Source organism: Cinclus cinclus, chromosome 1, assembly GCF_963662255.1.
Source record: "Cinclus cinclus chromosome 1, bCinCin1.1, whole genome shotgun sequence".
NCBI classification, from domain to species: domain Eukaryota; kingdom Metazoa; phylum Chordata; class Aves; order Passeriformes; family Cinclidae; genus Cinclus; species Cinclus cinclus.
The window spans coordinates 80,836,612-80,848,400 of NC_085046.1; the positions used below are offsets into that span (position 1 = coordinate 80,836,612).

Sequence of the window (11,789 nt, forward strand, 5' to 3'; positions counted from 1 at the left end):
CAGATGGAATGCTTGCAAGTCATCATAGTTATCCTTAATAATTTCAGCTTCCCCACAATGCTCTGCAGTACCAGTGTGTGTGAGGATCCTGGCCCACTGGGCCCCAAGAGGGGTCCTTGAGCCAGCCATGGTTTGTGCCTGGTCTCTGATGCTCACGGGCACAACCACCTTTGGTAGCCAAGGAACAAGCGCTGGCAGCCCATGGTCGTTCTGATCCCTGCCATCAGGAACGGAGTCCTACTTGGCACAGCCCTGGAACAAGGACAAGGGCCTTGTTCCAGCCCAGGGAGCTGCTTTGCTCCTTCGGCTGTAACGAGAGCCCTAGCTGGAGCAAAGGGCTGAACGAGGTGGGTCTGCCAGCGTGTCCCTGGGGGGTTATAATGCTATGGCTAGAGCAGAAAGAATCCCACCCCGACTCCTGAAACACATCCTTCTCCGTTAAGAGGGTAGACGAATAGTCCTTTCCTCCTTCCTTTCCCCCTCTTTTCTCCCCTCCCGGAGGTCACCTTCAGCCGGGAGGCAGCGTGCCCCCAGGCCCAGAGCCATGGGGACGGGGCGGAGCGTCACGCTGAGCCCCGCAGCTCCTGGCAGCCCGCTCCGGCTGCTGCCGCAGGCTGAGCCCGGCGGCTGCGGCGAGGGGAGCGAGGCAGCGGCGGCTGGCTGGCTGTCCTGCGCTGCTGGAGACGGTGAGAGGCTTAGTACGGGCGGGAAGGACAGCGGGAAGGGAAGCTACGGCGGTGGCAGGATGGAAGGCACTGGGCAGGCATGGGCAAAGGGCACCCACCCCTCTCAAGCTGGTTTTGGCGACTAGAGCGTGGTGTGTCGGCGCGATGCGGAGCGCACCTATTTCCCCCAGGGGCTGATGGAGAGCTTGTTGGGGGCTTTGCCCTGGAAGGTCGTTTTGTGTCCACTCGTGCTCGGTGGGATGGTGCTGCGGTCCTGGAGGGTTGGCTGGGAGAAAGGTGTGCTGTGGCTTGTTCCCAGTGAGATTGCTGCGGGTTTCTGTCCGAGGAGGCTGCTGTGCGGAGGTTGTGGTGTCCTGAGAGCTGCGGAGAGGCTTGCGGGGCTCTCCGGGGAAGCTGCTGGGTGTCTCTGCCCAGAGCAGCAACACTCAGCTCTGCTACCGGCACGGTCGTGCCATTCTCTGCAGCGAGATTAAGCCTAACTAGCCTGCTGACCAGTTTTAGAGAGAAGCTCATAAATCTTCCAGCAATAAGGCCACAAGCAAACATTGCGATAATCTGTTCTTATCCCTTAAACATGGTTTGCACCAGAATGGATCTTTTAGGGGAAAAAACAAGAGATGCCGTTTTTGAACCAAAAGTTACAAAGACGGAAGGATATTCTTCCGTAATGTTTGATGAGATTTTTAGAGGCAAATATCCTTCTTCACAGAATCTGCACCTCAACGGAGGTTTGAAGTGGCTTCACTTCAGCTTCATCTCTTCGTTTTATTATAAAGCTTTTACCTAACTGGGAGAGCCCTTTTTAGTGAAATTCCAACACTCGGGTGTATACAGATGATAGAGTAACTTCTTCACTATCTGTTTGATAAACTATAAAGATGGGCTCCCCTGGAAGTTTCCCCTGTAGTTTTCAGCCCTCTTGCCATTGTCATGACTTTCTCTTGTCCTTTTTCTGTCAAACTGGGGACACCAGTGGTAGTTTGCTGAACTGTGGGCTCACTGATATCATTAAAAAGGTAGAAAACATCCAGTAACTGGTTCTGTTGGTCTATTAGCCTCCAGAAGAGTTCAGGAAATTTACCCAGGTATTCTTCATATCAATATATTTTTAGTTTTTCAAGAAACATCATAGAAAGGTAGATAAAGAAGAATACAAAACAGAGCAAACAGAAAAGTAAATTTATTATAAAAATACAAATTCCACTGTGTGTGTGATATTCTCAATTGTGGTGCAGAAGCTGTTAACAGGTGGCCAGCTCTTCAGAAATACAGCTTCCCTAACTCAGCTGATTTTCAGAGATTAAATTTCAGACTGTCTCATGGCATCTGTATGTAGGAACCTCTGCAGAAATTGGAGTTCTGCAAGAGGCACATCGCCTCAGAACAGATATCTTCTTTTGTTACAATCATCTCAGCCTACGTGAAACTGAACAGCTGTCTCTATTTTTTGTTGTTGTTTTGTTTTGTTTACAGTGAAGCTTACTTTCTTAATTTAGCATCTAGAAAATGTTGGTTTGACTCTCACTGCTTATGTTTCCTGCATCTGATTCTTTTCAGGCATTCTCTTTAGTAGAGTGAATGCAAGAATGGAAACTGTAACATCAGTAACCCTTGTTCTGCTATGCTCTTAGACTTGTATCAGTAACATTAAGATGAGTATCTATATCACTGTAGATTATTTCTACTTGAGTTCTGTATAATCCAATGTCTCAAGGCCTGCAAAAGTAGTGAGGCTATACCAAATCAACATTTCTGGATTTACGTAGTGCCCATTAAGCAACATGAACCTAGATGTGTCTGATTAATATGACTTTTCTTTTCTTTTTTCCTTTTTGCTGTTACCCATCCAATGCCAAACTAAAATCCTGACTTCTTTGGTCATTTGAAACACTTTTGTATGTGTGTATGATCATGCACTAGTTTTATCAAACAACGCATTGTCTACCCAAATCATTTTGTGCCATTTACAAACATTTTCTGGATGATTTCAATTTTTTCCTCTAAATCATTGACAAAGATAAAAGTATAACAGAGTTAGGACTGAAAAAAAAAGGTGTGGGGGTAAGAACAATAAAATATGGTCTTTTCCTGTACTATATATTATATGCTGGGCTTTAAAAAAATAATTAAAAATGTGTCTCAGTTTTGACCAATGCCAGGATGAATTTGTACAGATAATTTTCAGGAAATGACCAGTGAATGGGACATTTCAGGCAGGTGCTGTATGAACCAATACCAAGATGAGAATGCTCCAAACCAACAGTTTAGAGGTTGGTGGGAAGTGCCTGCAGATCACTGGTCCTTACACAGCCCCTAAACAGAAGTGTGATAACAGCTAAGTGAAGCGATCTGAATTACTTGATACACTAAATGCATTTGAGTAAAATGTGCTTTACTAAACATGGTACAGAAATATTCAGGTAGAAACCAGGTAGGCAGCACCCATAAAGAGTGTTAAGAGAGGAAGTCAATTTCCCCCCCAACATTCCTCAATAATCTGAAAAAACTCTGGACTCATAATAGATGTATAAGGTAGTACAGCCTGTGTGTCATTCCTGCAAAAAGAGATCTTGAAGTCACATCATGAGGCAGGGGGGAATTCTAGCTGAATGTGTGACAGGAGGCCAAAAACTCCCCAAGGCAGTCGAGGTTTTAACATGGGGGATGGGAGGAGAAAAATGATGAGGCTTTATGATGATGAGGACAATCGAGCTGGACAATCTGAGAGCTTGGTTTGACAATTAGACAGAAAGTTATTTGAAGGCCTTGGACCAATAAGAAGACTGAGGGGTGTCTTGATCAGAGAGCATGGAGATGCTTATTCTCAGTTCAAAATGTGACCACATTTTGTGGCAGCATTACGTCTGTTTTTCAGCTAGCTGATGCAGGTACCACAGAAGCACAGTGTGACAGATGCTTTGTGAAGCCTAAGTAAAGTATTGGTTCAATGCATAGCCTGACCTTTGGTCTGATAGTTTTACACAATGTAATTAATTGAAAATATGGTCTCATACCTCTGACCACAGAGCATATAAACCCTGCAAGAGTCTGGAGAAATTTAACAGGTATTAGAAGCCTCTTTTCTCTATCTGAGAAACTTCAGCAGCAGGTTAGGTAAATTCAGATTAGGTTATCACACGCATACCAAACAGCAGGAATGTTCTCACTGGCATTTATAATTGACCAATTGTCTTTGATCAAGCCTGAATGACTTTTTGGAAGAGATGGCTCAGATGCTATTTGTTATTTGGTTTGTGTTAAGGCCCTGTAGAAGGTCAGACAAGAAAGTGGACCCCACATGCCATATGCTCAAGGCCATTTTTAATTAGAGTATCTTTGATATGAGAAGAGGCTGAAACAGCTGAAACTCTTCAGCTTGAAAAAGAGAAGGCTCAGAGGGGATCTTGTTGGTGTATATAAATATCTGATGAGGGGTAATGAGGAAAAGGAACTCTTCCAAACAGTGATCATTGATGGGAGTCTCCATTTATGGAGATATTGAAGACCTGACTTCTTAGACAACCTGCTTCAGTTGCTGCAGCTTGAGCAGGAGAATTGGATTAGATGGTCTCAAGAGTGCCCTTCCGACCTAAACACCTCTGTGATTCTGTCATCATAGCACTGTTTCTGTTATACAGAGATCACACTGTCTTTTGTTTTTGACATGCATGAAGTGCTTTTCTGCACTAAATATATTAATCATTTTGATTGAAGAAATTACCTGGGCTAAGACATTGTATCTCCATTGGCTAGATCCCCCTCAGCATCTCGTGGTGGTGTAAAAAGGATGTGAGCATTTTGCTGCTGCAATTAAAGATTCTTTTGAGGAATTACAGTTTCTCACAATTGGCAGCCTGGAAACAACACCTCTAGCAGGATTGAAGCACGGAAAGGATAGTGGTGGAAAGAACAGTTTTGAGTAGGACTCTGCCTGCTGCCTTCAATACAGCACAGCCTAATGGTGAATGATCCTGGCCAGGGCCCTGGTGACCTCCTCTTCAGTGTTTGTCAATCTGCAAAGGGAAAATGAAACTTTAGAAGTTATCAGAAGTAGGTGCAGAGCACTCAGGTACATTCTACTCAGCAGTGACCCAAATTTGATCTTCTCTTACCTTCCTAGCTAATTGCAGTGGCATCTCAAAAAAGACCTGACTACGTCAGCTATTTTCTCAAGTGTGGAGAAAATTTATCTTGTAATTAATGACTCTAAGGGCAGCAAGGGCCAAATTCTGCAAACTGTTCTGTAGTGGCTACAGCTGGGGCTTCCTTCACAAGGAGCCCTGATCAGACACACGGGCCACAGGCCCTCAAGAAACTCTACCCATATCCTCTGGATGATCAGTTCTTCCAAGCTGGCTCATTCACTTTATTGCTGTACTCTGAACCTGGACCACTTGCCCTCCCATGCCAGTGAGGCCATGGATAGAAGTATGGATCTGTTCCACCAATGTTGTAGTTGACTTGAATTGTGGAGTGGAAGGATACAAGAATTTTTGGGGTTTGGGTTGCTCTGGTTTTTTTTAATTGCAAAATCTTATGGACTGAAATTTGACTCCCTAAAGTGATTTGAGAACCAAGGATATACAGAAATATCCTCTCACTCACAAAAGCAAGTTTTAGCATAGTATATAGGAGAGAAGTAATGAATCATACCAAATGGATGAACAATGTTGTAAATAATTCAATGCAAATAAAACATATTAATTAATAGATATTTAAAGGGTATATAACTTTTGAATAATAAAGTTGATGCAGTGAGAAGATTCTAACCTTTAGGCTAAATTGCAGTAACAAGTGGCCAGCATACAAGGGAAGAAATTTTACCTAACTCAGGTTTGAGAATTTCAGTTATCTAAGAAGATGGTGAACAATTATTTGTCAAGATCTTGTATGTGACCATTAATTTGATATAGGAGAAACACTGTATTGCAGAAAAGATTTTCTGATATCTTTTTCACAAATATTGTTATAACATGTTCTTCAAATGGCAAGCAGTGTTGTTCCACTCCACTATTTAATGTGGCTTTAGCTTATCTAATATCAATGGGAGGTCTATGCCTTTCCCAGGTCTGTTACATTTTAGGTTTTTTCTCTATATTCCACCTAAATTTTCCTCTCTGTAACACCTAAATGAGGAAGCGCCACTTGGAAATACTGTTGGCATTGTGGATCCATTTGAAACTTCTGAGATGCCCTTGAAGTCTGGAATTTCACAAGCTTCATTGGCTGTGCAGCAAACAGGAGAACTTCAAAGCAAAATCTTGAAAATACTTTCCAGACCCTTTTACCCTGTGAGTTCTCTCCAGCCTTCCATTTATCCCCTCCCTTGCAAACACTTGCTTATTGTTGTACTTTCTATGGAATGCACTAAATTTGACTACTATTAACTCTTGCACCAAGCGAAAACCTTGGTAGAAAACTAGAGCCAATTACTTGGTGCTTCTGAATGGGACAAGATTTAGAAATGCAGTCTAGGAGAGAGGGAAAAGAAGAGGAGAACTTTCCCACAAATAGTCCCAGGCTCCTGTAGAAATCCAGCCTTGTTGTAGATTTCCCAGGTTTAAATAATTATTTTTTCCCAAATGTCTTTATTTTGAAGAATGACTGGATTTAGCAGCAGTGGGGTTCCTTTGCAGAAGAGAGATATGGGCATACTGGAACAAATCCAGACTGTGAAGACAGTTATGGGAGTGTCTCTCATAGGAGGAGAGGCTAGCAGAACTGGGACTTGATCAGCCTCAAGAAGAGAAGGCTTGAGGGGAATCATCTGATCGATGCATATGAACACCTGCAAAAACACACAGGCATATCACAGTATTAGATGATGCTGAGTGACAGAACAAGAGGCAATGGGCCTGAAACAAAATTTCTATTTAAACATAAATCTTAACATCAAAATCTTTTTTACCACAAAGGTGATTGAACACTGGAACAGGTCACCCACAGCAGCTGTGGAGTCTCCAGCCTTGTAGATATTTAAAGCTGGGCTGGACACAGGACAGCCTGCTCTAGTTAACCCTCCTCTGAGCAGGTCATTGCAGTAAGAGGTCTCCAGAAGTACCTTCTGGCATTTATCATCCCGTGGCTCTGGTTCTGTGACCTTGCTCCTAGACCAGGAGGAACGCCCAGGCCCAAAGTGCCTTGTTCAGAGCACAAGGAGGTAGACAGGGAGAGAATGCTGCCACAGAGGCCTTACAATGCTGCCTTGTTGCTGACTGGGAAATGTGAAAATATACTTCTCTGAAATGGGTCTGAAGCAGCTGGCTATAGCTCAAAATGCCACTGGTGTCCTAGGTTACTTCCTGTATAAGTTACTTGGCTGCACAGATGCATGACTTTTGGTCAGAAATGTCATCAGGCATGTGAGGTACTGAGCTCCCTTTGGCTTCCTCAGGGCATTCCGCCTTCTGGCACATGCTAGCTGTGCCTCTGCCTAAGGGACAGGTCTGTCTCATCCTCAGGACTTTCTCCAGTGAGCAGTAGAGGTGGAATTCTGAGTAGAGAGATGGGGTCTTGCTGCAGTAAGCTAAGGAAAGCAAGGGGAGGTGACTGGGTCACACTTGAAAATCTGTGACTCTGCTAATGTTTTGCCTGTTGTCTAATACTAGGCAAAAGGATTTGAGGGCTGGAGGATGTTCCCTTCAATACAGGGACCTTTTCTCTGATGAGGGCCTTTGCCCAGACATGTGCTGTATAAAAGTGCAAATTCAACTCTAGGACAGCTGCAAGAGTGCTCAGGCTCCAAGTGGCAGAAATATGCCCTGCCATGGCATGGTTTGCATTGCATGTCTGATCTGGCTTTCTCTGTGTGTGCTCTGACTCTGGCTGTGGTGTTTCTGCAGCACTCAGCAATGGCTGAGAGCTCAGCTGTGACTGCAGCAGTGTCAGAGAGAGCAGCACCCACCAAGCTAGAGGAGCTCCTGGAGATCACCGCTCAGAGCCTGGTGCGTGCTGAGGTGGCTGAGCACTATGAAGTTATTCGGGAGCTGGGCAGGGGCAAGTACGGCCATGTGATGTTAGTGACCCACAGGCAGAGAGGTAAGGACTGACTGTGTGTGCCCTGTGAACTACTGTGCCTTGTCTCCTCCCCGCTCACCATGGGGTATGGGGTGGGCTGGTGGTACCTCAGGGCCAGGCACCAAGTATGGCAGGGAGGATTCCCAGGGAGACCAGCAGGATGGGGACTTCCCCAGTCAGGAACCATTCCATTACATCCAGCCAGGGATGAGGTGATGCCAGGGGGCAGCCCAGAACATCTGGCAAGGTTATAGTGATGAGACAGGTCCAAGGTTGAGCTGAGAAATTAATCCACAAATCAGGATCAAGAGGCTTCACAGATAGGCCAGATAGGTATCAGCATGGATGTGATATAAACGGAAAGCAGTCCCACCACAAGGTTCAGTCAGGGAGCTCCAAGCCTGAGCTGAAGTGGTGCCCTAAGGCCCATGGACAGAGGGTGTGAATGAAGGTCCTGGGTTGGCCATATCAGTGTCCTGATACTGCTCTTTCCCAGTAGTCCCAGCTCAAGGCTGACGGGCCCAAGTATCCTGAATGTCCCTACTCTGCCCGGGGCTCTTGTGCAAGCCTAGAGCTCAAAACTCACACCCCTGGTAGTGCCTGCTCCCAGTCCACACAAACTTTGCACTAGAGACCTCCATATGGCTGTGACTGCCCAGATCTGTGGCTGCTCTGTCCTGCCATGGTATGTGACTTCCAGAGGAGTCTAACTCACTCTTCCCATCCCCAGGGACTCCTATGGCTCTCAAGCTGCTACCCAAAGCCAGTACCAAGCTGCACACCTTCCTGTATGAGTACTGTGTAGCACTGTCCCTCGCCACCCACCCTGCCATCATTGGCATGTTTGGAATTGCCATCGAGTCCAGCCAGTACTATGGTTTCCTCTATGAACCAGCGCTGCACAAAGACCTCATCTCTATCATCAAACCCCGCGTGAGTGTTGCTACAAGGCCATGGGGACTGGGCTGTGGCATTTTGCCCCTCTGAAGGCCAGCTGGGTCAGAGGGAGGGAGATAAAGGCAATGGCTGTGGGTTTCTCTGTGGTCTGCAGCACTGAAGCAGCCTTGGGCTGGCGAGGCGAGGAATGCGAAGGTCTTTCCTGGCACAGAGCTGGGTGGGAATGTGGCTGGCAGGGCTGTCGAGGCACCCCGTGTGTGCCATGCCGCCATCTCTCTCCCCACGCAGGATGGGATCCCTGAGCCGGCCACAAAGCAGTGTGCCAAGCAGCTGGTGAGCGCGCTGGAGTTCATCCACAGCCGGGGGCTGGTGTACCGCGACATCAAGCCTGAGAACGTGCTGCTGTTCGACCCCGACTGCCGGCTCGTCAAACTCACGGACTTTGGGCTCACGCGGCCCAAGGGCACCAAGCTCAAGCTGGTGGCTGGGGTGATCCCCTACACTGCCCCCGAGTTGAGCAACACCGCTGATGCCCAGGGGGTGCCCATTGACAGCAGCATGGATGCCTGGGCCTTCGGGGTGCTGCTCTTCTGCCTGCTGACTGGCTACTTCCCCTGGGAGCAGAGCCTACCGGAGGACCCTTTCTTTGAGGACTTCATGCAGTGGCAGGAGACAGGTCTAGAAAAGGACGTGCCCCGGCACTGGAAGCGCCTGACAGCTGAGGCTGCCGGGATGCTGCGGAGCCTGCTGGCTCTAGATCCCGCCAAGCGCGGCCCCGTCAGGGGCGTGCTGAGCTACGTCGACTGCCCTTGGCGGCTGGAGGATGGGTGCCGTGAGGAGGCTGCCGTGAAGTCCTAGAGCCTGCTCCCCACGGCAGGAGGGAAGGAGGGTCTCAGCCTGCGAAGGGCTTCAGGGTTTGGGCACCACGGTGGCCTGGATGTGAGAGGCCATGGTGACACAGAGAGTAACTTCTCTGCAGTACTGTCCCTGCTGCCACAGAGTCAAGCTCCTTCCCCAGCTGATGCTCCTCACCCCATGACTCAGTGATGCCCAGTGCCACCTCACTGAAGCTTGAAAACGTCTTTGTCTTGGAAATGACTGTGTTTGAAGCATCCACTTGTTTCCTAGCTGCAGGAACTGCAGGGAGTTATTTAGGCTGTAGCACATGTCCTGTCTCAAAATAGAGCAAAATATATACTTTTGTGTTTCTATATGTGGCTCGTTTTCTCTCATAATAAATATGTGTTGGGACCCACTGCTGTGTTGGAAAGCAGGGAGCATGTCAGGACTTGCAGCTATGTCAGGACAAGCTGTCCAAGGCAGGGGCCATCTCTGAATGCTGCCTGTGCCCGCACCAGGACCCCTGGAGGGTGGCTTCAGGCTGCTGGGGTGGAGGGGCTGGGCAGACCCCAGCACGTGGCCATGGATGATGGCTGGGGAATGGTTATGGTGCTGAGGTTATCTCATGCCAGCCCAAACACATCTCTTCACTTGTACTGCCTTCAGGTCCTAAGACAATGTCCTTCAAGCTCTTTTAGGTGCCTGGTTACCCCTCTAGAAGACCTTTCTTCCCCCCTTTCCTATCACACACCTTTAACCCTTCCCTAGACACACACCTCTCCTAATGCCCCAATATCCTCCTAGGTGCACATTTTAATCCTGAAAAGGAGTAGCAAAGTGGGAATTAAGGGTTAGTATCCCTTTTTGGTAAGCCCTTTTTGGTAAGCCCTTTTTGGTATTAGCTGTTGGTAATAATCCCTTCCTGCACTTAACCTGGTCTTTTTTTGGAAATATTCACAGCTTGTTTTCCACTCTCAGGGACTTCATAACTTCTAAAACTGCAGTGTTCCAGCACTATACTTTCTAGCTCAGCTCAGTTTTCATGTCAGACCCTATCCTCCACACATTCTTTCTTCTGTGCTTCCCCAACCTCCAGCTGCTTTTTCCCCAGCTTCTTTTCACCCAATGGCATTTTAGCATTACTTAACTTCTTTACTACCACTACCCATCACCAGGTAAACACCTTTTGCTCCTTCCCCTCTCAGCAACCTCACCTCTATACTACTATTTTGTGCTTCTCCTGCTCCCTACATCACTTATACCTTGAGTCATCCTTTGAACTCCCCAACCTACCTTACCAAACAGCATTATGTTCACACTGTCCAATACACAGTTTTCTTCTGCTTGTTTCCATCTCTTAGAATCTTTCATTACTTGAAATCATAATAAATTCTGCTCAACTCCAGCCTGCTGAGATTTGGCTTTAATTACTCCTTAATTACTGTAGGAATAGCAGAGGAATGTTAAGGTGCAGATACAGTCCTTGCATTTAAAGTGGAGAAGCCTTAAGACCAATGGACCTAAAGGCCAGGTAGCTGGCCACTATCCAGTGAAAAATAATGGAAAATTTGTTAAAGATGCTTGTTAATGGAGAATTACAGACCAGGAATGTGGCTTTTTGGATTAAGACATTCAATTTTGTAATGAAGTTGTGCTTGATACAGTAAATTCATAGCGTTATGGTACACAGTTTTTGTAAGGCATTACCTATTTGATAAAAAGAGAATTGTGGTATGTTGTCTTGATTCAGAAGATGCACTATGAAAAGTCCATAAAATATAGATTAAGTGGATTGAGAACTTCCAATAGGCAGAAGAAATAATTGTCTGCTTGGAATTTTGTTTGGTTTCTGCAGGGATCAGTTGTTAAATGAAAACTAGTTAACATTTCCAACCATGATTTCAATGAAAATAAAAAGCAGGTAAAACCCTACAGATGACACAAGTATGAATACGGTGGTAGCAAGAGGAACAGGCCACTCAAAGAGATCTGAATAACTTGATAAGTTATATATTTTCAAACAAAATACAGGCAGGAGAAACATAATTAGGTAGAAATACAAAGGAATACAAGCCATAGTTACAAAAGGATCCCTAAAAAATTGGCAAGAGGATACACAAGATTACAGGAGTTCTTATTGTGTTGTCCTGTTAAAAAAGGCAAAAGGGTTCCTTGCATGGCTAAAGAGGGGCAGGGAGTAGGGATGGTCAAATCTTCAGCAAAACAGCTAACAAGATTCCTGCTGGCTTAAATACGAGTGTGGGAAGTAGGAGTTGGGTATGGCGCCACAATTACAGGCAAGCTGGGAAACTAGAGACAGCTCAGAAAAAAACATGGTGGGACAATGGT

The 11,789-nt window shown here is 46.3% G+C and overlaps 1 protein-coding gene across 1 annotated transcript; it reads left to right on the plus strand.

Annotated features, from left to right (window-relative positions):
- Positions 1–544: 544 nt before the first annotated feature.
- LOC134054766 (serine/threonine-protein kinase SBK2-like) lies at positions 545–9,458 on the plus strand. The gene is given in 5 exon segments (XM_062510752.1): positions 545–595; positions 597–684; positions 7,509–7,724; positions 8,434–8,636; positions 8,889–9,458. Coding segments are annotated over 5 exon segments (1,128 nt in total).
- The last annotated feature ends 2,331 nt before the right edge of the window (positions 9,459–11,789 follow it).